Source organism: Lynx rufus, unplaced genomic scaffold, assembly GCF_022079265.1.
Source record: "Lynx rufus isolate CCGP_SWC_20201006 ecotype Redwood Valley unplaced genomic scaffold, mLynRuf1.p SCAF_16, whole genome shotgun sequence".
Lineage (NCBI taxonomy): Eukaryota > Metazoa > Chordata > Mammalia > Carnivora > Felidae > Lynx > Lynx rufus.
Window position 1 is genome coordinate 23,628,909 of NW_025814830.1, and position 24,613 is coordinate 23,653,521.

Here is a 24,613-nt window from a genome sequence, read left to right on the forward strand (position 1 = left end):
ATAATATGCCAATAATAATGCTAAAAATAATGATAACTGCTAATAATAACAACAGGTAGCACATACTAAGCTTTTCCTATGTGCCAGTCACGGTGCCCAGGGCCTTTCACAATACAACTATGAGGTACAAACTATTAATACTCCCATTTTACAGACAAGAAAGCTGAGGTCTATAGCTGGTAAATGACAAGGCTTCAAATACAGAGCTGCTTCACAAAGACTGTGCTCCCTGCCTCCTGCTCTGCAGCATTTCAGACCCCTCTACGTCAGTGGGCCTCACTACCTTTCCTTTTTTTCCATCTGGACAGGGTTTTCCCACATAGTGGACATATGCAGTGCCTACCAGCCTATGCTCCCTTCCCCACCACAGTTCAGTGGAGCAGGGTGGGGCAGCTGACCATCAACCATCAGAGCTCAACCATCAGATTCCCTCTCCAGGGATCTAGAACCTGTTGCCTGCATGCCCTCTGTTTTCTGCAGTCACTATTTCTGGGTTGGCTGGGTGTTCCATCTGGCTACTTGTGTAACCAAATCCCCACACTAAATCCCCTCTGTTGAAATACCCAGTTGTGTCTGTCTCAGCAGAAATGATAGAAGCCACGGCAACACTGGCCACCTTTTTCCTTGTATGGACAAGCCCAGATAGTCAGGCTTCAGAAAGAAAAAGAACACAGTATGAACCAGGAAGAGGCAGAAGGCACAATGTTACCGCCTTGAGACAGGAGTACTTGATTCATAAGAACAGGGCCACTGAAAACCCAACAACACTGCCTGCTCTTGGTAACCAAAAGCAACTCCTGTGTCCTTACAACTTAATTCCCCACCCTGCGTGAGCTAACCCCAGAGAGCCTGAGCCATGGTTCTCAGAGAGCAACATGCCTGTCCCGAGTTTCTGCCCACTTCCAGAAGTCTTGGGTCCACTGGAATCATGAGAGCAGAGCTTAAAATGCTTGAAGACAACTGTCCCCTCTTTCCACATCTTCTCCTGGCAAATGGTCCCCTGAAAGCTACTTGGAGTCAGGCTGGATCCCCACAGCCTAGCATGCTGCCTGAGCTCCCTGGGTACGTGTGTGTGTATGTACACAAACCTTATATTGTCTCCCCCGTCTCTTCCCCCACCTCCAGCCCCTGGCAACCATTGGTGTTTTCCGTTCCAATAGTCTTGCCTTTTTCTGGGACGCCAGGTAATAGAGCCATGTTGTATGGAGCCTTTTTTGAATCTGGCTTCTTTCACTTGGCATTTGTGATTCATCCAAGTTGCTGTGTGAATCAGCGGCTGCTTTTTATTGCCAAGTAGTGTACCACTGCATGAATGTACCACATCTGTCCACCCGCTCCCAGGTAAGGGACAATTAAGGGGTTTCCAGTGGGGGGCCACCATCCACAGACGTTTTTGTGGAAGCATGCTTTTAGTGCTCTGGGGTAAACACGGCAACATGTGGGGGTTTCAGCCGCCCCTCCACACCCTGGCCAGCACTCACATTGCTGGCTTTTTGCTTCTGTTTCAATCATCCTGATAGGTGTGCGGTGGCATTGCATTGTGGTTTACGTTTGTGCTTCCCTGACTATAATCGCGTTGAGCACCCCCACATCTTCGGTGAAGCGTTGATATGTTGTGCTTGTTTTACAGTGGATTTCCCCTCGTTGTTAAGTTCTCAAGGGTTTTTTTTTTTTTTACATGCCCTGGGTACAAGTTATTCATCAGATATGTGATTTGTACATATTTTCTCCCAGTCTGTGACTTCTTGTTTTAACAGTCTTTTTTTAATTTTAATTTTTTTACCGTTTATTCATTTTTGAGAGACAGAGAGAGACAAAGTGCAAGCAGGGAAGGGGCAGAGAGAGAGGGAGACACGGAATCTGAAGCAGGCTCCAGCACAGAGCCCAACACGGGTCTCAAACTCACAAACTGCAAGATAATGACCTGAGCCGAAGTCGGTTGCTTAACCGACTGAGCCACCCAGGCGCCCTTTAATAGTGTCTTTCAAAGACCAGACTTCTTAAATTTTGATTGAGGGTGGAAATCAGATAATACCTCTTCCCTGCTTGGATTCCCATCACAATGGGGATAAAATCCAAACTCCTCTGCTGCCCTACAAACCCTACCATGACCTGGCCTCCACCTGCCGGCCCTCTCCACACCACCCCTCCCCACTCACTGTGCTTTAGCCACCTTCCACTCCCAGCAACACACCCGGGTCACACGGCCACAGGGCCTTTGCAGTCATGGCTGGCCACAGGGCCTTTGCACTCATGGCTCTCTTCCACATACTCTCTCCTTCTCACCAGGCAGGTCTCAGCTCAAATGCCACCTCCTCAGGGAGGCCCTCCCTGACCACACTCACCAAGGATTATCCAACCTCACCCCCATCACACCCCCACCTACTACCTGGTTTTATTTTCTTTGTGGTGACCACTACAGGACACTGTCTATCGATCCCTTTTGAATGCAGGCCCTGTGGGTGTTTCTCTGTCTCACTGACCACAGTCTTGTCAGTTCCTGGGTCTCGTGCCTGGCACACAGTGGGACCTCCATACACATACTCTGAACAAATGGATAACAAAGCTGAGTTCCCTCTTCTGCTCCTAATCACTCTGTTATGAATGTGTTCCCGTCTGTCTGAAGTTCTTAAAATTAATGTCGGTCTTGGCAAAGCCACTTGAACTCAGAACTAAACAGGACTTGCACCTCATCCTGGCAACAGCGCTCCTGTCAATGCATCCTAAAAGAACATTCTCTTTGGAGGTAGACACGCCACTGTGACACAGCCCAAGCCTGCCAGGGCCAGACCCCATCTCTGTCACCTCTGGCATTCCGGTCCTACAATGAAAACAATCCTAGGTCTTATATCTTAAGCTCTCTCTGCCTAGTCACTTGTCCCTACAAACAGTAGTTTCCCTGAGCCTTCCCAGCAGGACCCAAATGACAAATGGCCAGCAGAGCCAGTCAAGGCTCCAAAAAGGACCCTGTCTCCTGCTGTAGACACGAACCCCCACATGTCACCCCTGGGAAACAACATACCTGCCCACTGGCCCCAGATTCTGCGTAATGACCATGAAAACTTCGATGCCTGAAAAACCCTCCTCTTAAAAAAACCCAGATAATTGCTCTTCAAGTTACTTAAGGAGAGCCATTATTTGCTTACATTTGGTGTTGCTACAACACTTCCACATTTAAATGGGCTGTAATTAAAATAATTAATTGCAGAAAATAGTCACTGGTTAAGGCTATAATGTAGCGAGGTTCTCAGCATTTGAGGATCTCCCTTAAAGGTTGACGGGATGACCCAGCTCATGTGAACCATTCTTGATGCCCGGGACAGTCTGCAGCCCTGGGTGAGTGTAGCTAAAGCGAGAGCCAGCTTGAAGCCACAGCTCCCTGTGCCTCTGTGTCACGAGGTGGGCTTGTGGCACAGTGACACCGATGAAGTTCAAAAAAGGCAGGGCTGGGCAACTTCTCTGGGGAAACCTTCAGGCCAATAAGGGAGGAGAGCATCCGTTTCTTGGCACCCAGGACAATGTGGGAGGACCAGAGGGCCAAGCACGTCCCAAGTTTAAGTAAATCAGAGTGTACAGGAGCTAGTGGGTTTAAAAGAAGCCTGCCGTGTTGAGCCATAAAAAACTTCAGTTGTCTGGGGACTTGGGGTCTATTTTGGTAGCTGTGCCAGGCAGGTAAGGCAGGTGGGAGGTAGAGTATGGCGACACACAGGCTGCACATGGAAGGACGTGTGGCCAGCAGACGTGCAAGGGTACTTCCTGGACAGCCCATCGGTCAGGTGCTGGCACTAATGTCCCTCGGTCAGGGGGGAGAGGGGCAGCCAGCTGTCCTTAGCACAGAGGCTCATGCTCAGTTTGTGGGTCAAGGTGGGGACAGCGGTGGGCCCTGGGCAGGGTCATCACCTTGCTGGTGGCCCTCGGAAGTGGAACCCCCTCTCGGGTCCTTAACTTTGCCCCACACCGTGACAGGGTGAAGTCAGCTCTGCCCACCCTGGCACGGGGCCAGCCCACAGGAAGGGACCCTGACTGCCTGATGATGAGTCCTTACTACGTCCTCCATGACCCCTTTTTATTTCCTCTGGATGACGGTTGTCACCACCTGTGCAGACAGGATGGGCCCAGGCCCGGCTGTGTGGATGGGCTGCAGCACAGTGAGAGGCGGTCTGCCCTGCAAAGGCTACCGCTGTGTTCCTTCAACCCCAGAAAAGGGGGACCCCAGTGCTGCCCCGTGACTTTATGACTCAGCCCTGTTGCAGTAGCCTCAGCCTCATCCCCAAGGAAGGGTGTGACTACTGAGGGCAGGGTCCACCTTTGCATGGCTGTGCAGGCAACGCGTGTTTCCAGTGGGCACATGCACCCTGTGGGTCATGGTGTGCACAGTGCTTGAGGGTGTGACAAACACCAGCTCTCTTTTCCTTCTGGGCACAGGGCAGATTACCTTCCTTTGTCCCCTTTGAAACTGGGCACGGCCACATGACTGTATCTGGCCAAGACAACATGAGAGGAGATGTGTGTCACTGCCCAGTGGAAGCTTCAAGAGCTGGTGTGTGAGTCCCTCATGCTGTTTATTGAAAATGGTGCTGTTTCAATATATGGTGTCTCAGCATGTCTGCGTGTACTACGTGTGGTGTTTCTGGGGATGTCCATGTGGTACTTTTTCTGGGGTGTGGTAGTGTGTGTGTGTGTGTGTGTGTGTGTGTGTGTGTGTGTGTGTGCAGTATTTCTGGGTGGACATGTGACCAATCTAGTGTAACAAAAGCCAGCTGGCAAGAAGGCGGCTTCACCTGGACACAGATCTGTGTCCTCAGAAACCAGTAACAGGTGGGACAAGAGGAGTGGCTGCAGGGGCCTACGGAGGACAGCCGCCCCTCATGAGGTCCCTCTCAGCCACTGCAGGCCCCGGATGGGGATTTGAGGAAGCTGGTCGAGGCCACCATGTAGCACCTGAGGGCTACATCAGCCTCGGGGCCCGTGGGGGGTATCCCTTCCTCTGAGTTGGGGCCCAGCCCGACTGCTGTCACTTTTCTGGCTTTCCTAGGCAGAGCTGGAAGCTCCAAGACCCCAGACCCAGTTCCTGGTCGCATACAGCCCCAGGATTCAGCCCTGCGAGCCACAGGGGCCACCAGCCTCAGATCCAAAGCTCAGTCGAATGCCATCGTGTAAGATAGGTGGAGAAACAGAATCCCCAAGAGGCAAAGGAGCTTGCATAGAAACACCGCAAGTGAGAGCCTTCTGACTCCTCTCCGGGCTCAGCTGCTACAGCCCGGCTCATCTGAGAATGCTATCAATGGAGGCCAGGAGACCACCCCCACTCCAGCCTGCAGGAGGGCCGCCACCGGCCCCTGTTGCTTTTTTGGTTGCGGTGATGCTAAGTATGAGACCCCACCATCGTGGCTTCACCCCAAGACCCTTGGTGCTGATGGAGGCCCCGAAGAGCAGCAGGAGTGGTGGGTGTGGGGGACAAGCACTCACCTGCAGCTCGGTCTGGAAGAAGAACTTCTGTGGGCACTGTGAGCAGTCGTAGATCTTGTCTTCCTGCCCGTGCACAGCAAAGATGTGCTGCTGCAACTTGTTGGCCTGGACAAAGACTGGACACAGACACGGCTGTCAGGGGCCAGACTCTGGGGACACCAGCCCAGCCGCCCGGAGCAGCCGCCCCCACACCATTCACAAGCAGGGATCACCCAACCATGGACACAGCCAGCCCAAAGCGGGCTGTTGGGAGCATTGCTGGCAGCTCCTAGAGGGGGCTCAAGCCAGTGGAGCTGAGCTCTGCCACTTATGGACTGTGCAACATTGGACAAATCACTTAACCTCTCTGGGCTTTATTTTCTCCTCTGAAAAACGAGGGTCATTAAAGTCTGTAGCTTACTGGATGGCGGGGAGGATCACATGGGCTAATACTTGCAAAATGCTTAAAAGATGGCCTGGCACATAACTAATCCAGGGAATGTCATTGCCACCACCACCACCACCACCACCGTCATCATCATCATCATCAATCATCATTACTTGCCAGATATCATCTGTGGGCTCCTGACTCTAGCACAGGCCTGTAAGGCAGGACAACTGTTACCCCCGTTTTACAGAAGAGAAAACTGAGGCACCGGAAATGTTAAATGACTTGCCCTAAGTCCCACTGCTAGCAAGTGGCAGAGCTCAGATTTGAATTAAATAAACTCAACACATTGTCTAGTACAAGAAGGTGCTCAATAAACACAAATTGCTATTCTTGTTGGGGTTGTTAGCAGCACCCTCACATCTCCACACAGGGGTCCCCGTGTCCTGGATCAGCAGACCTGGCAGCTGAGGCCCCTCGACGCCAGCCTCCACCCAGACTGCAGAGTGTGATGGCAACAGACGGGTGGGGGCTCCCGAGACTGAGGGGGAAGAGGCACCAGGGTGTTCTAAGACTTCCATGCACCCCGGAGAGGTGTGAGTGTGCAGGGACTTTCCCCATAGCAGAGCCCCTTCCTTAGGCCCGTCATGGAGCAGGTCACAGCTCCCGGTGACAACGGTCCGAGGCAGCCCTGGCCCTGGGCACACACAGGAGGTGGTCCTGGGGCAGCTGTGTGTCTGGGAGGTGAGCACTTCAGAAATCCCCTCCCGCCAGGCACCCTCCCCGGGGTGGGCTTCCTGCCGTGGCAGACAACAGATGTCGGGGGAGACAGGGGAAGGCCAGGGCTCCCCCACGCACACCGGCTGCCATCTGGGCAACAGGAGGGGGGATGGCCGAGCCCTTGAGACTCGCCTCAGGCTGGGACAGCCGCTCGCCTGGGCGGGCAGCCAGGCTGGGGGCTGGGGGCCGGGGGCTGGGGACTTGGCCAGCAGAGCTGCCCTTGACCCCTCTAGCCTGGAACACGGATGGAGCATGGACTGGGGCAGACCCAGGAGGAGGGGAAGCCAGGAGGTGTGTACAGAGAGAGCCCACTGTTCTGGACACGGGAGCCCACCGAGGGCAACACAGGGGTGAGGCTGAGCTGGAAAAAGCAGTTGTGCACAGAGGTGAGGGCTAGGCTAGGAAAGGGGGCCACTCAACCTGCCTAAGAGGAGGGGCCAGAGAGTAAAGCCTAGGAGGAGTGCCAGGGGGTGGGGTCAGCTCTGCATGGGGCAGGCAGGGTGATGGGCTGTGGGTCCCTTGGGGACTAAGTCCATGTCAAGGCAGGAGGATATGCTGAGGTCCAGCAATTAAAGGGCTACGCCCCTGGATCCCTCCCCCTCCCCCACTGGGCACACTTACCTGTGAAGCACACGGGACATTTAAAGGTGCCGCCCATGCCCTCGAAGCTGTGCTCAATGAGGTGACAGAGGAGCTTGGCTGGGGAGTCGAACATCTGGTTGCACAGCTTACACTCATGGTTGATGCCTTCCTCTGCAAGGAAAACCATGGCCAGTCAGTGACCCTACAAACCACATCCTCTGGGCAGGAGCCCAAGGGCCTCCACTAGACCACAGGCCAGCCTCTCCCTGGTCCCCAGAACCAGGGCTGGTGTGGGGGCCATAGATTCCGAGACCCATCCCAGCTCCAGATGGTTCAACCCGGAGGCGTATAGACCCCAGGGGCCGGCACCAAATATCTGGCTCTGGAAGGTATCGTGTGCTGTGATTTCTCTTGCTGGTCAGGCAAGAATGTGCACAGGCCACGACCCACAGCTCCAATCTCTCACCATGTCACAGTGGAGAGGTGCCTAGGATGAGGTCTGCACCGAGAAGGGAGTCCAACCAGAATTTTTAAAAATCCAATAGAATATTTACTGAGCGTGTACCTCATGCCAGGCACTTTGAGCTGGGGCTTCTGTGGGGAGCTGAACAGATAACACGCTTGCCCCCATTCCAATGGTGGGGGAGACGGATAACAAAGACGGCCAACACATAACAGCGTCAGGAGGTGACACGAGAACATGGGGAGCTTCCTAGGTGACAGTCAAGGGCAAAGGCCCTGAGGAGGGCCCATGCTGGGCTGGCTTGCCAGCAGCAAGGAAGCCGTGGGCCTGAAGCCCAGAGGCCAGGACCGGGGTGGGGTGAAGTCAGAGGGGATACAGGGGTGCACATCGCCCAGGGCCTTGCTGGCCACTGGGAGACTCTGGATTTTACTGTGAGGGTTGAGCAGCCACTAGAAGTTATCGCTAAAACAACGACAAAATGCTCTTTTTTAAAAGTTTGGAACAGGTGGCCTATGGACAGTGGCTGAGGGACAAAAGGCAGACCCCCTGTCCTTCTTCCAGATCAGAACATGGCTTCATCTCCCCACCTGGGAGCCTCTATGACTCAAACGCTCACTCAAAGGTGCCCGGGGAAGAGAGTGTGTCTGGAGCACCAGCTTCTCACCAGTTTCAAGGGGTGCAGAGTGGAGCTCTGGCACCTTGGCCCAGAGTCGGCAGAGCAGAATTCAAATCCTGGCTGCTTCTCCACACTCTGCGGCCTGGGCATCAGTCCACTCAGAGTAAACGAGGGCACCCTGAGCCCCTGTCCCATGAGGCTGAGTGAGGATGGAAGGGGCCAGCATCTGCCACCAGGGTGACCCACGGGTCAGCAGGGCGTGTGGTGGGGAGCCACCCTGGCTTGAGGGTCACATCATCCAGGGTTGACCAAGCTCTACACTCACTGCATGATCTTGGGCAAGTTACATAACCTCTGTGTGCCTCAGTTTCCTCTTTTCTAAAAGACCTGGTCACTGCCTTCCTCACCACTACACGCCCATGAGAACGGCCCAAATCCAGAACACCGATGACACCAAGTCCTGACAAAGATGTGGAGGGACAGGAATTCTCACCCATTGCTGCTTGGGAATGCAAAACGGCACAGCCACTTTGGAGGACAGTTTGGCAGTTTGTCGCAAAACTAAACACACTCTTACTATATGATCCGGTAATCTTGCTCCTCGGTATTTAAAACCTGCACACAGATGCTTACAGCAACTTTATCCATAATTTTCAAACCTTAGAAGCAACCAAGATGTCCTTCAGTTGGTGAGTGGACACATAACCTGTGCTACATCCAGATGATGGGTTATTATTCAGCGCTAAAATGAAACGAAGATACGGAAGAATCTTCAACGCATACGACTAAGTGAAAGAAGCCAATCTGAGAAGGCTAGATACACTGTACGATTCCAACTATTCTGGAAAAGGCAAAACAATGAGGACAAGAAAATGATCAGTGGTCGCCTACGGTGGGGGCCAAGATGCACAGGCACAGAACAGAGGATTTCTGGGCAGGGGAAGCACGCGTGTCATTGTACGTTTGTCCAAACTCAGAATGTGCCACCCCATGAGTGAACGGTCACAGAAACTATAGACTTTAGGTGATTACGATGTTTCACTGAAGGTTCACCTTGGCAAAAAACACACGGACCTGATCATTCTGGCGAGTGACACTGATAGTGGGAGGACGGGCAGGAAATATAAGGGAAATCTGTATCTTCCTTAAATTTATTTTTTAAAAGTGTATTTATTTGTTTTGAGAAAGAGAGAGGGTGCAATTGGGGGAAGGGCAGAGAAAGAGAATCCCCAGCAGGCTCGGCATTATCGGTGCACAGCCCAACGCAGGGCCCGAACTCACAAACCGTGAGAGCATGACCTGAGCCCAAATCAAGAGTGGGACGCTCAACCAACTGAGCCACCCGGGCGCCCCCTCTCAATTTTACTGTAAACTTAAAACTGCTCTAAAAAGTAAAAGTCTTCGAAAAAATGTCAACTCTCCCCCCGCCAAAATAGTCTTCTTCTTATGGTTAATGTGTCAATTAAATAAGTTAATACGTGAAGCGGGATTTTTGACCAGCCCCTGGCACACAGCAAGTGCTCAATAAGTGTTTGTTGTCAGGTACGCCAGTATCAGTGAGTATTATCTGGGACAGCCGAGGACACAGGCTCCCTCTCGGGCTCCCCCAGGGAACCAGCCTCACCAAAGGTGCCAGGTGCTCTGATTTGCCCTCAAAGGCAAGAATTAGGTAGCAGAGGGGCTCTGCCAGTGGCAAGGCAGGAACACAGATGGGCTGAGGCTCCCAGCGAGTCCCTGGGTCCCCAGGCCCTGGCAGGGGCTGGCAGGGACAGCATGCATCCCCCTGGCCCCCGGGGCACCCCCCGCAGAGGCACACAGACACACGTGCGCGTGCAGGTGGGCCTGCCCCACATAGCCCACTGGCTGGAATCTACCGGGTGTTTGTCGTGCCCCTGGAGCCCCAGCAACTAGGCCACATGCACCCGACAGAGATTCAGGCAGATCTTCCATTTATACCGGCAGAAAAGGAATTCATTGACAAGTTTGGGGACACGGGGCAGGCTCAGCACGCTTGCCACATAGGCCCCACTCACGTCTTCCACTTCCCTTGGGGAGACTCTCATCATAATTAGAGATGGCCTCCTGTGTGGGGGCTGCCTCAGAAGGCCCCCAACATCCCCCCACCCCAACATCCCCCCCACCCCAGCACTGAGGAGCACAAACAATGCTTCTCGGTGCCCGGCACAAAGTAAGGAATGAATGAAGGAATGAGAGCTACCACCCTTGTAGATGGCCTCCCTGTTAGAATGTGGACACCTTTTGGACATTAATAAGGCAGACAGTATGTGAAATTACAATTGTACAGAGATTTCTGTTACAGTTTATAATATAACTTAAGATTAAACTTGTAACATAAATTAACCCTGCTTGGTGGGAAAACCACATTTTCTAGGGAAGGGAATTAGACCACTTGCTAAGGTAACAGAGCCAACTGGGAATGGTTCTCTGAACAGGTTACAAAGCCCTCCCTATCCGTATGGATCACACCTGCACACCACCTCCAGGCAGCCTCCCCTGACTATGCCAGCATGCACAGCTGCACCAGCCTGGGCACCGTGACCCTGGATTCATCTAACCATATCCTATGAGTCTTTCTGATCCTGGCAAGTAAGTGATGGGCACAGATCGTGGCTTCTCCTCCTCCAGCCCCCAAAACATCAGGCCCTGCCTGGGTCCACAGAAGGGGCTTGGGAAATGCTCACAGAGGAGAGATGCCCCTGGCTGGGCCCTCTTCCCCCTGTCCAGCCAGAGCCAGCTCCCCAGGCTGGGATGGCAAAAGAGGATTTACTGCTCTCTGCCGAGCGGGGCCTTTATCCACTTGGCTGTGAATGGAGACGTGCCGTCTGATGCACAAACACCAAGAGGACAAAGAAGGCTCCCGCAACTTATAAATCAGAGAAATCATGTCTGACAGTCACTTTCCGTTCTCCGAGTGCCGGGCAATTCATCAGCCGGTCCCCTCTGATTCATAGACGCAGCTATACCCCGCACCCACGTTCATAAATATGTGCACAGTCAGGCAGGCCTGGAGCCGCAAACCAGTTCCGGGCCCTAAACAGCTGCCATTTAAACCAGTGTCGATGTGAGGTTGTGGGCTAATTAGATCAAGTGCCCAATAGACACAACTGTGTGCCACTGCTCCCTTTCCTCACTCCCCCCCCCCAACCCCTATGTTAAAGAGAGTCAGACCTGGGGAGACGGGGAGGGGGAGGGAAAATAAAACAAGCAGAAAGTAAAAGCAGAGTGAAAAATAAGGAAGCCGGAGGGGTTCCCACAGACCTGAGAATCTCTGCCACTCGGTTCGGGCCTTCTGGTTTGCAAACCTTCTTTCTGAAGGACGAGGCCCTCTCCCCACCAGAGGGGGTTGGAGATGCTCCCTGGGGTGTCCATAATGTGTACCTCTGCCTAAAAAGCCATCCAGGAAAATGGGGGGCGGGGAGCTGCCCTAGTTAGTGTGCAAACACTCCTCTGCGTGCCGTGACCCAATACGAGCCAGCCCACGGATATTGACAGGATCGGCTGCCACCACGGCTCTTACCGCACCGACGCTGGCAACCTCTCGCTCTGTCCCAAGTCATGGGGTCCGCAGAGAGCGGCACCCACCGAGAATAACTTTCCTGAATTATATTAGATCACAGAGCCTCAGCAGACACCTTGGAGCAGGATGACAAAGCTGTCTGGGAGCCTGCAGGCCCCTCCGCCCCGGCGCGGGGGCTGGAGGATTTTGTGAGTTAAGACGCAAAATCACTTCCTCTCTTCTCTATTCTTTTTTTTTTTTATATAGCACATGACAGGCATCCATAAGAGAGACCCACACAACTCCAGTGAATTATGCAGCCCCGCTCATTTGTAAAGTGAAATGCAGATTTTGCCTGCTCACTGTGCCAGATCTTTCCTCCTAGTCCCCGTAAGTCGTGGCTGGCACGGGGAATCTATTGATTTATTATGATTTTTTAAAAAATAAAAATAAATAAAAACCCAAGCTGCCAAAGAAACAATCCAGCAAGCACGAAAATCCCAGAGTTCCCCCCACCCAATGCTCTTTTTATTTTTTTTCCCCTCTGCTCAGGAATAATAAGTGTTAATTTTACACTTCATTTCTCAAAAAAATAATAGGATGTGCTTTTGCTTAAAACCAAGTCAGCCTGCTGGAACCTTTCAGGCTGAAACTGTGTCAGCCCAAAAGAGGAGCAGAGGGCTTTGTGGAAGGGCATCGTGCCGAGATGATAGCTCCCTGTAATGTCCTCGGTACCGACTTTTGTCTCCAAAAGCATTTGATCCTGGCAGACACATACTTATTTCCATACAGGTCTTGGGGGAAGCCAGGAGGAGAGAGAGCTGATTATCAGAATCCTGAAGGTGAAACTCAGGTGGGCCCCACTGATGTCAAAGGCAGGCCTGGGCACACATTCGGAGGCCATAATTTGCTGCCTGGGAGGGAGGGGCAGCAGGCTGCGGCGGGGAGTGGACAGGGCATTGTTCTCGGGCTCTAGTGCGCTGAGCGCGACCCGCTCCCGCCATATCGCTGGGCCTTGCCTGGCCCTTCTCTGAGCGGGGACCGCACTCGGGAAAGCTGACCCAGGAGTGGTGTCATTACGCATAGACCCCTCTGAGAGGACAGGACCAGTGACGGCCACCTGTGTTGACAGGGGGCATAATTAGCCACCTCCATTCAGGAAGCAGCAATTAAGGACACAAAAGTGAGCACCAGAAACACTTGACTTTGAGTCGCAGTTCCAGTCATTCGCTGTGTGTACTTGGGTAAGTTACCTAACCTCTCTGAGCTTCAGCTGCTTCTGCTAGAAAATGGAAAGCATCATCACAGGGTTTCGGAAGGCTGCCAAACAGGCTTCTTCTGCCACAGGATGTCTGCCCTCGGACAAAACTCTCTTCCCCCAGACCACCTTCTTGTCCTCCTTCCCTCACTGCATTCAGGAGTCTGCTTAAATGCTACCTCCTCCCAGAGGCTGTTCTGGATGCCCCCGGCTAAAGCAGCATACACCCACATCCTTTCCAGCACCTCTCACACCTTTAACCTCCTTCACAGTGCTTACTACCACTGAACATAAACATATTACAGAGTTGTTGTGTTTTTTTTTTAACTACCTTACTCTCTCTCTCTCTCTCTCTCTCTCTCTCTCTCCTCCCCGCCCCCCAGCACATCTTATGAGCGTGCACATATACATGGAGTAATCGAAGTTCCGAGAGGGATATTTTGCTCATTGCTATGTTATCAGTGCCTAGAACAGGGCCTGGCACACCGTAGGTGCTCAACAAATAGCAAGTGAACGATTTGTGTAAAGCACTTAATACAGTGCTTGGAACACGGGTAAGGTTGCTGGTGAATGCTACTTACCACACAGCAATGGGCCCCCAACTCGTAGGACTGGTGGCTTATAAAATCTGTGCTTGCCTTCAGAAACCTGCAGTTCAGATCCCCACAAAATGGCCTGCTCCGGGACTGCAAGCATGGAGGGTCTCCTTCAATGAACAGAAAAGGGGCAGTGGCCCTACCAGCCAAGTGACAAAGCTGGGGGTGGGGTCATGTGGTCACCCCAAGCAGCCCTCTATTCCTTTAGAAAATACCAAATTGGGCCTGGGATTTGAGACCTGGGGCCCAGCAAGCCACCTTCTGCTCCTTGATCATCCAGAATTTTTGACTGAGAAGGAGGAGAGACAGACGTAGCCTCCCAGTCTGCACGTTTGGGCCTGGTAGCCCCCTTGTCGACAGCAGCTCCAGGTGGCAGGATGTCTGGAACTTACCCCAGGTAAGCAGGGGAGGCAGCGCCCATGGTGACAGCATGGGCCAGTCCAAGGCGGCAGTACTGCCCCTGCAACAGCATTTCTGGGAGTGGAAGGAAGGCAGGGGACTGCCTCATGGAGCTGAAATCCTCTATTCCCAGCTCCGGTAATAAATTCACCAGCCTTCAATTCTATCCCAAGGATCAAGTCAAGTAAAGACCCCTGAGAACCAGGGGCCCGATCAGACACACACGGGGCACACGGAGATAAGGAAGGGGAAGAACAAGGAGCCCAGCATTCATCCAGGTAAATGAGCAGCTAGAGGGGGACCCCGGGAGAGGACCCCTCTGATGCTGCCCTAATAAATAACCAACGCCAAACAGGAAAGAGAAACATAGGCCAATGGGGGACACAGTTCTTTGTTCTCTGTAAGGAACAAAGAGCTTTGGGTAGAATAGAAGAGGGCATAGACTAATATCTGGGCAGCCAGATCAGGCTGCTTACCTATTGATTTGTTATTAAATGCCACACGGAAATGAACCAAGGCAGACTGTAAGGGAAAGGAGAGGGGGGATATCTGACTTGGGAGTTGACAAGGGGCAAAGAGGGAAACAGGGTCTGAGGATAAGCCAGAGGCCAGGCAGAAATCAGAGAGCATGGAAGTGAGGGCAAGGGCTGATGGTGGGACCCTCAACACCTTAGGCCCCGGCTGCCCTGAGTATCTACAACCCTGATAGGAGGGTGTAGTCCCCCAGACCTGCAGCTGTGGCACCCCCTGGGAGCTGGTTAGAAATGCAGGACTCAGGCTCCACCCCAGACCTGCAGAATGAGAATCTGCCTTTTAAAAGTGTGCTGGCAATTAGGGCACACATTCAAGTTTGAGGAGCACTGAGCTCTATCCAAGGGCTTCTGGGGATGCCTATCTCGTTGGAAGCCTGATGTCATGGAGCTGTGTGTTCCTAGCGATCGCTTTTCCCAAGATTGTATGCTTCAGTCTCTAAAAAGGAGGAAAGTTTTCTCTAGTCACTTGTTGTCCACATTTTACAGAAGACACAGAGAGAAATACATCCACAGTGGGAAACCCTCCCTCTCCTATTATCACAGCCGGAACGAGAATGGTGTGGGGTATCTTTGGAGGGGCTGTTGGAGACACTGGGGGTGGTGTCTGACATTCCACTGAGCACTCTGGTGGCCCCGCTGCCCCACACCCCAAATGCTGGGCTGCTTAGGGCCCCCCATCACCGAAGAGCACTCAGCTATTGTTGGAAGGTAAGCCCCACCACGGCTGCCCCCACGCTGGGCCCCCATTTTCCTAATTAATCCTGCAGGATGGGTTGTGCCCTTCCTCCTCCCCTCGGGGGCACCTTCCCAGGCCTCGATGGCCAGGAGGGACCCATCTCGTGGTCCCCTGTGTTTCAGAGAGGCTTATAAATGAGCTCTGGCAGCCTGAACCAGGGCCCCACGGGGGACCCAGAGCCTCTTCAAAACAGAGCCCTGACAATTAGGCAGTCTGAGTTTTGAAAGGCTTGGGATTGATGGCGTGGACAGTAAAAATATCACCTGGGGAGCTGGGTGTAGTCCTCTGAGGGTTGCCTGAGGTCAGTTGCCATGGCAACGGAGAATGAGCTCAACCTTGTAACTGACCCTTATCTTTTTTTGATCTGTGGGCCACTTGGGGCCAAGGCTTGAAATCAACTGGAAAATAATCCGGTCACATATCAGAGAGAAAACTATTTATACTTATTTACCCAGGTATCCACCAACATCCCCGTTCGGTGATGATGAGGACGCCACAATAAACCGATATCGCACGTCCAAACGGAGGCTACCGGACCGCAGGAGAGAGGGGGAGACTGAATCCCCCACCTCAGCAGGATGCAGCTCCGTCCACGTGCGGGCAGGTGCTCACCGTGGGAAGGGTTCTCGTCCCCCGGCCCCTCACATCATTCCTGCCGGAAGCTCTGGGCCCTCTTGTAGGCCAGCATCCGGTGGACATCCACCAGAGGAGTCAGACTCTGATTTCCTCCCTCATCTGCTGTTCAGGCGTGTCGGTCCAGCCTGGCTTGATCACTAGGCTGCTTGGCTTTATTTCAGGGTCGGATGAGACTCTCCTCTGCCAGAGGCACCTTCCCAGCCGAGAGGCTGCAAAGAGATGCCAGCCAGGCAGGTGTGTATCGGGGAGGTGTGCACGTAGGGTTTAGGGGAGGCGGGCTGACAGGAGGGACGACTTCAGGCCCTCCCTCCTGGTCCCACACCCCGGGAAGGCCTGGCTGGCTCAGACACCCCCACACTCACCCCAGGGTTCCCACGGTAAGACAGCCATCTGGCCAAGGCCCATCTCTAGGACACTGCTATCCTAAGTTACAAGCACTCACACACTCTCTTCTCTGAAACTCAAGTCAGAAGACTCCAGACGGTTCCCTGACTGACTTCTCCCAAGAGCCACGTCACATGAATGTTAGCGAGGGGTCAGTTAAGCTTGAGGATGATTCTGGGTAAACTCCCCTTGAGCTTTGCCATCACTGCAAACAGGACATCTCAACGGACTGCCCCCCGCTCACCCCTGTTCCATCAAGACGAGCTTCTTTGGAATGGAGGGGAAAACATGGCTGAGAACCAGGCAGCTTGTAGGCTATTCCTGGCTCCACCTCAGACTCCATAGGGTGAGTGGGCTAAGCACGTTCCCTGCGCCCCTCAGTCTTCTCGCCTGTGAAATCGGGAGAAAGTCATCTCCTCACAGGGCTGTTATGAAGAGGGAGTGAGAACAAGATGAAGAATACTGATCATAGCACTACTGCCACAACTGTGGTTACTTTGGACAGGATTCTGCCCTGAGACTCTACGCCCAAAGCCTGTCATGCGGTGTGCACTATGGGGGTCGCCAGCATAGTGGAGCCCACCCCTGGAAAATGTTTAAAGAGCCCAGACATGGCATCTGGCTTGTTGCAGGTCCTCAATCCATGTCACGTCCACCTGACAATGCCTCTGTGTCAATTCTCCTTGTCTCCATCCTCCTCCACCTCTTCCCCACTCCCCATACTTGTGATGGCAAAAGTTGTATCCATTTCCCCACCCTTTGTTCAACTGTGGCTCTCTGCAGCTTCCTACTTCCGGCCACAGGAGTGGACTCCCCTCCCCACCCCCACCCCACCATGCTCCTGCAACCACTGTTTCTTACTTCTTCACGGTTCTTCTCCTTGTTCCTCTCCCTTAAAACGCAGTGGGATTTCCATAGAGGTCCCAACCAAGGCTGGGGACGAGGGTGTGACAGGTTCATGTGTCCCCTGCCCCAGCCTTGGCCTGTGCAGGGGGCTCTACATGGGCACCGCACCCGTGCTCCAAGAATCTCGAATAGAGATCTGTGATGGAGGGAGTCTCCTTCCAACTTCATGACTTGCTTCCACACTGCCAAGGAAGCATGCCCCGAGATGCCAGCGGTCCCCGGCAGTTCATGAGAAAACGCACCACCTTTGCCAACAGCTCTGCTTGCAACTTGGGTGATGACAAAGCCATGGGTCCCTCAGCAGTCTGAGCCACCTGGAATCTTTAGGACACAGTGACTAGTTGTCTTTGGTGAAAACAAACTCACCAACCAGGCCCTGGACAGGTCACACCAAGAGACACCTATCTCAGCTGCGTAACGGAAAGAGAGTGAATGATCAAATCAACCACAGTGAATGATCAGTGGGTCTCACGGGGGACTAAAGTTCCACAGATTCTAAACTTCTAGAACTCAACACTTTAGGGGCTCGAAACACCCTGCTGATGAAGACATTCCACTGCCGTCCTCACACAGCGCCCCCCCCACCTGAAAAACACAAAAGCCCTAAGAAAATGAAGGACCTGCTGCATCCCCTAGGGGCCCACTAAGTGAAAACAAGGAACCAAACACTTACTGATGTGTATCCCTGATCTTCAGATTCACGTTTTCCACAACAAGGTGACTGCTTAAAAGTCCCTCATGTTAATAATCCTCAGATTAACGGCCTCTAATAACATGCAATTAACGTGACAGGCAGGCTGCAAAACCCTTACTGTCACCGACCCAGCCAGGGACACGTGGATTACCCCTGCTTTTACTACAAGGGTTTTCTCTGCTGCTGACATCATTTCCCCCTACCCACATCATGTTTCTAAAGTCAGCAACAGGGGCGCCTGGGTTGCTCAGTTGGTTTAGCGTCTGACTTCAGCTCAGGTCACGATCTCGCGGTCCGTGAGTTTGAGCCCCGCGTCAGGTTCTGGGCTGATGGCTCAGAGCCTGGAGCCTGCTTCCGATTCTGTGTCTCCCTCTCTCTCTGCCCCTCCCCCGTTCAAGCTCTGTCTCTCTCTGCTGTCTCAAAAATAAATAAACATTTAAAAAAAAATTAAAAAAAATAAAGTCAGCAACAGCAATGTGTCAAAAAAAAAAACCCAAAAAGCAAAAAAACAAGCAGCTATCCACGGCGCACCCATGTAGAATGCAGGTAGCACCATTTCTTCAAAAGTTTTCCAACCAGGGAGACACAGATCTGTCCCTGCAGCTCCTAACAAGTTAAAGCTCAGACCAGAAACAGTAATTCACCACTACTTCCTCCCCTCTGACTGCACTAATTGGACACGGGGCATCCCTACTCCTCAGCAACATTCTGAGCAACGATAAATGACAAGACTAGACTGGCTTCTAGGGCAAAGTTATAAAACGTATGCACCTGCTAGATCTGCACAGTCCAATACGGTCATTGCTAGCCAAGTGTGGCTACTTAAATCTCAATTAATTAAACTTAAATAAAGTTAAAAATTCAGTTCCACATTTCAGGTGCTCAACAGCAATTGGCTAGTGGCTAATTGGCTACTGATTGGCTAGTGGCTAGTGGCTACTAATTTGGACAGCACGGAATGTTTCCATCATGGCAGAAAGTTCTACCGGACAGTGCTGTGCTAGAATGCATTCAGCTTAAGGGCAAGGGCTCTCCTGGTGTTGTTCAGCACTGTAGTCCCGAGCCTACCACAGCGCCTGGCACACAGCAGGTGCTTAAGAAATGTTTATGGAATTGTGGTATACATGTTTCAAAACGTTTTAAAGAACGCTTCATTCCTTTTACTGGTTAGCACTTGCTGGGATTGCTCTTCGTGGAAAACTGCCCAGATGTGAGCCTCTCTGACCTTTGACTTAAACCTCCAACCCAATAATTATGGGGCAACTCTCCCCGGGGCAGATAAGAATATGGTGAATGCAGGGAACATTCAAGAGTAATGAAATTTCTCTGAAGGGGCATAATCCAAATAATTGGGTAACTTTGGACCAATAGGTTCTAAGGTAGATCAGTAACAATTGGGTCACTAGCTAGTCTAGAAGCCCACTGGCTACACGAATGGGCCACCTCTCACTGAGCTCCCTGAGAGGTTTCGGGATGTCAGCAAACAGGACACCTGCTAGAGGTCAAGGCCAAGAAGAGAGATCAACAGGTCAGGATTTCCCACCTTTAAACTGGCTTAGCCCTGTTGCTTGGGAAGGAAGTAAATGCTTGCATTTGTAATGCTTAGCTAAGTGGTTTGTGTGGTTTCTTATTCTGCTTCTGCTGGCTACGTCTCAAAGAACCACGGGTTTGCCATGACCCAAGTAAAATGAAAATTGAACTAAAATTGAGAAGTCAAATGCAACATGGAATAAATGAGTACATTCAAATCAATGATACATCCTTCAAGTTGTCACCTGATCCCAACCATAACACCAGCACTGAGCCTACTCTGAGGGAGAATTTCTTCCTTCAGTTTGGCTCAAAAGCCAGGAGGCAGAGCAAAACTTAGAGCCACACGCCCAGCCCTCCAAGGCGGTTTCTGGGGTCACGCTTTCTTGTGTCCACTCTAGTCTCCAGTCCCTCTCCCTAACCAGCAATCAAAATAGCAACTTCTTGAGGGCAGAGGGCTGCCATCTTGCTTTCTTCCTTCAACACACCCAGGACTGAGACTAAACAAGGCCTACTAGATGCCTCAAGCCCACAGTCAACATGAACTTGCTGATTTATTCAGCTCCCAGAGCTGAGTTCTCCCAGATGGTTGTCTAGAATGGCTTGGGCCCGGCACCCAGAGACCAGATGAGGGGGCAACTCGGGGCAGCTTAGACTTCATAGCCAGCTCTGTCCATCACCTGGCTGTGCCTCTGCCCAGCCACCACCAGGCCTCTGAAATCTGGGGCCCACTCACATCCCACTTACCATTCCTAGCCCAAGGAGTCAGTTCATGGACAGCCATGGACAGGCCCCCACCCTGCACCCACAGAGGACCAGGAGACAAGCAGCCTAAGCCTAGAGGAGGGGGCAGGCTGCCTGGGGGGAGGCTGGAATGGGTAGAGCAGCCCCCATGCAGCCCTCCACTCTCCATGCTGGCTCAGTGAGCAGAATGGCTCCCATTAGCTGGGACGCAATGCAAGCAGTCGAGACCCACGCGCTGTGACAGGAGAAGGCCCCTCCCTACAACTCTGGGGTTGGCTGGCACTTGCCTTTTGCCTTCTTGGGAAACAGCAGCTTCATATACCTTCATGAAAAAGTACATCTAACACCTGGCAATTCACCCTTTGCTGCCTACCTCCTGGCCCCACCTCTCTATGCCTGCTCTCATCTCCCAATCTTCCTCCAGCACACACTGACCAGAGAATACCCTCCAGGCTCTGTGGTCATCATTTCACTCTCTTCCTCGAGAGCCTGCAGTGGCTCCCATTCTCCCACAGTAAAGCTACATCCTTCTGCCACACCTAACCAGCACCCTTGCTTTCAGCCACACCTACTCCCTCCGGCCCCACTGGCTTCCTCAGTCCCAGGACCTTGCTCATTCCTGGCTCTACACCTTTATTCAAACAAGTCTCAGTGCTTTGCCTCTATCCTTCCAACCACTATCTGAGAGACAGTCCTATGCTGGCATTCAAGGCTCTGGTTCCAGATGCACCTAATGCTATCCAGAGTTACATGAAATAAAAGGCATCTTTCAAAAATTCTCTCTGCTTAAGGGAACTGGACTTTCTGTCATTTGCAACCTAAATGGTCCTACCTAATAAATTCTCTGTGGGAAAAAAAAGCAGTTGTTTTACTCATCTGTTGTTACTAATAGGTCCAGACAAACATGAGGTGCTCAATAAATGCTAACGGTTCGATTGGTTAATAGATTCACACCCCCAACCCCACGGCTTGGGACCCCATCCTGGGCATTCAGGCGGGGGTTCCAGTGCTCAATGCTGTCCCAGACACAGGAGCTCAGACACGTGGCCCTGGGGCCACAGTCCCCCTAATGTGTTGGATGGTGACAAATAGGACTGAGTCAGCCCTGTGATTCCCCACCCCAAGCAAAATGCTATTCTCAGGGCTGGACCTGGGCCCTTGCTTGGGTACTCACGGCCTTCAGTGCATGGAGAGAAGCACAGCCTCAGAGTCAGGGTTCAAATCCCCCTCCCGCCCCGACCAGCTGTGGCATCTTGGGTCACTGGCTGTCCCCCAAGATGTAACATGAGAACTGTCACAGTGCCTACCTCATCGGACTGCTGTGGGGTAAGCGGGCCTCAAAGCCTCAGTGCCGTTGTCACCACTGTCACTGTTACTGACTCTGCGCCAGGCACCGGGTGAGGCACTAGGTTGACAGGTCAGTGAGATGCTGTCTGTGGCCCCCAAGTTGCCTAGAGGTGAGAAACCTGGGAGGCCGGGTAAACGGATATGCTGCGTGTGACAATGTGTGTGACAGCACTGTCACCCAGAAGCTCTGAAAATACCCCAAACTAGACCCTTAAGGACACCCAGGGTGGGCGCAGCAGAGCTCTAGGGAGGACAGATGGTGGGAGGCCCCTGTGGATGAAGGAACCAGCAGGCACCGGGTGCCCAGCAGCCCAGCTGGGCCTATACCAGAGCCCTTGGTCCTCTGGGCACCACAGCCTTGCTGACCCAGGGCCCAGGACACAGGAGCCACTCCACTGGAGGGCAGGCAGAAGGGCCAAGGCCCGGTGCGAGGACTCAGGGTCCCTGCTGTCATTGTGAGGGTTGGCCTGGCAGGCTGACACCTCTGACCCCATGGGGCATGACCAGGAGATGGACACACACACACACACACACACACACACACACACACACACACTCCTCTAGAACCCATTTTGAGGTCCTGCAAATTAAAAGAGTTTCTCAGTACAGAATCCCTCAGTGGCCCCAATCCCATCCACAATATCAACCTTAGATTCTGGGGAGGGAGGCACCCAAGATGATTTCTCTGCCTCTACTTCATGCTTTAATCACGCCCTGAATGCACAAGGGCCTGAACTTAATGGACATTTAGAAACTAGAAGCCAGATTCTAGTGAATTACCTTGAATTCCAGTTCCAAAATCGAGAGCATGTCTTGGCTTCCCCAGCCAAGGACAGTGCCTGGCCCTATCCTAGCCTCCCTCTGGACGACTCCCTTCTCCTTGCCCAGAGTTGAGAAAAGCAGAAATCCCACGTACCTGCAGAGGGCTGTGTATGTGTTTCTGGGGCTGGGATCCAGCCTGAAAATGGGGGTCCAGGTGGCCTTCTGTCCAATTCACAACAGAGGATACCTTATGCCTCCCCACAGGCTGAGCCCTCCCCAGAAATGCCCACTGTGCCTTCCTGCCAACAGAGAGATGCCTTTAGAGTACCACTCATACTCCCACCTCAACAGAAACATGTCTTGCCCTCCTGCCCTCATCTCCAGCCCGATAGGGAATCTCTACTCTTCTGCACCCCAAAACCATCCTTCCTGCCCTTGGCATACTCACACCTACTCAGCACCTCTCTCTCACATAGCCGAGGCACTACGCAGTGCCCAGCAAGGTGGCCAGCACAGGGTGGGAACTCTATGGAGTTCCACAGAACTCCATGGAAGGGAGCTCTCTAGAGATAAACAATATTTAGTCCTTGCCCACAGGACCAGGTACCGGGGACAAACACCAAGAGGACATGTATAGCTTTATCCCATCAGTCTCCCACCTCACACACAACTAAAGTGGAAATAAAACCAGGTACTCGACTCAATCCTATTTGGGTGTTTCTTAAAAACAGGGACTGTGTGTAACTCCAAGTGTGTGTGCCTTTTGGAAGAACTGGTGGCAGCCTACACAGGAAGGCAGTAGAGGGTCCTCTCCGGCCAGCAGGGCAGGCTGCTCTCTGTAGCTCGGTAGGACCAGACAAGGCGGCCTGCAAAGCACTGATTTGCAAGCAACCATCAGCCACTATTACAATAATATCATCATTATTCTTCAGTCACACTCATTCTGGCTTGGCTGGATTTTCTAGTTTTCCTGCAATGAGCATGGGCAGCTTTTGAAATCATTACAAGAACAGCTTTCGTTAAAAAAAAAAAAAAAAAATTTAAGCTACTGATTCACGATGAAGACAATGGCAGCAATGACAGCGCGCCCTCTCTGGTGTCCCTGTGGAGAAGGCGAGGTGGCTGGACCGGAGATCTCCATGGCCCCACTCCCTTGCTCTGGGGTTCTTCCCATCAGAGGCTCTGGGCGGCAGCAGCATATGCCACACTCGGCTTCTCGCTGCCTGCCCATCCCTGCCGGGTCCCCACCTCTGTCCCTGTCACCTGGGCTCAGTTCTGGCATCTGTCAAGTGGGATGGACAGGCCACTTTGCAGGTCTGGGCTCTGCCACTGTGTGTCCTGGAAGGTCACCTCTTGTGTGCCCCCGTCTCCCCTTCTGTCAAATGGGGATGGAGTTATGATCCATGGGCATGTATCACCTCCCGGGCCCTCACGGGCACCAGCTACAAAGCGTGGTTGGGAAGGTGCTCTGGGAAGGTGTGAGTGACCGTCCATTCCCACACCGGGTGTCCGGCCGCGTGTGGGCTGGCGGGATTTGTTGCAGGCTCGCGGCTCAGAGGCAAGTGGAACATGCCAGACAGGACCCACGACCGCAAGAGCAGAGGCCAGGAGGTGCGGGAGGATGGAAAGTGAGGTTCCGAGTGGGGGAGAGAGGTCAGGGAGGCCATGACCCCCCGTGAAGAGGTTGGCGTGTGGCGGCCCCACCACCAGCCCAGACATTCTCAGCCAGCACTGCCTCCAACCGGGTCCAGGCCGGGCCCGGCCCACGGGGGAGGCAGCAGCTCCAACGGCTTGACAGGCCAGATGCAGTGTGCCCGGATGTGCACCCTCCTCGAGATTGGAGATGACAGGCTCCGGAGGCCGGGAGGAGCTGGGTCACAGGAAACTTGGCAACGAGAAGGGCGGGAGGAGCATCTGGGCTCACAGGACCTGGAGGCCCCCACCCTCTGGAGGGCCCAGCGAGGGGCTCTCCCCTCAACCCCTCAACCCCTCAAGCCTTGAAGTGAGACCTAAGTGCTCCTGGGCCGAGGCCGGGGTCCCACTGCCGCCCCTTCCCGTGCCACCGGCTTCCAAAGAGACAGCAGAAGGTGGTCCAAAGACCCAATATTTGTATTTCGCATGCTAATTTGACATAGAGGAGTGGGCATGGGGGAGTGTTTATAATCAGCACTCCAATAAGCCCGTAAATGACGCCAGTATTTTATAAGCTTGTTAGAAACAAATCACCCCTCAGCTGATATTTACTTACTGATGAATCATAAAAGGGCTCAGTACACAAAGGGTACATCCAAAAA

General features: G+C 52.9%; 1 protein-coding gene across 1 annotated transcript in view; it reads right to left on the bottom strand.

Annotated features, from left to right (window-relative positions):
• ZNF423 (zinc finger protein 423) overlaps positions 1 to 24,613 on the bottom strand; it is a 166,566-nt gene that overhangs the window by 48,622 nt on the left and 93,331 nt on the right. Inside the window, exons 3-4 of the mRNA XM_047077396.1 lie at positions 7,238 to 7,369; positions 5,398 to 5,585 (exon numbers count right to left, since the gene is read on the bottom strand). Coding sequence (XP_046933352.1) covers positions 5,398 to 5,585; positions 7,238 to 7,369 — 320 coding nt within the window. The remainder of the gene's footprint in view (positions 1 to 5,397; positions 5,586 to 7,237; positions 7,370 to 24,613) is intronic.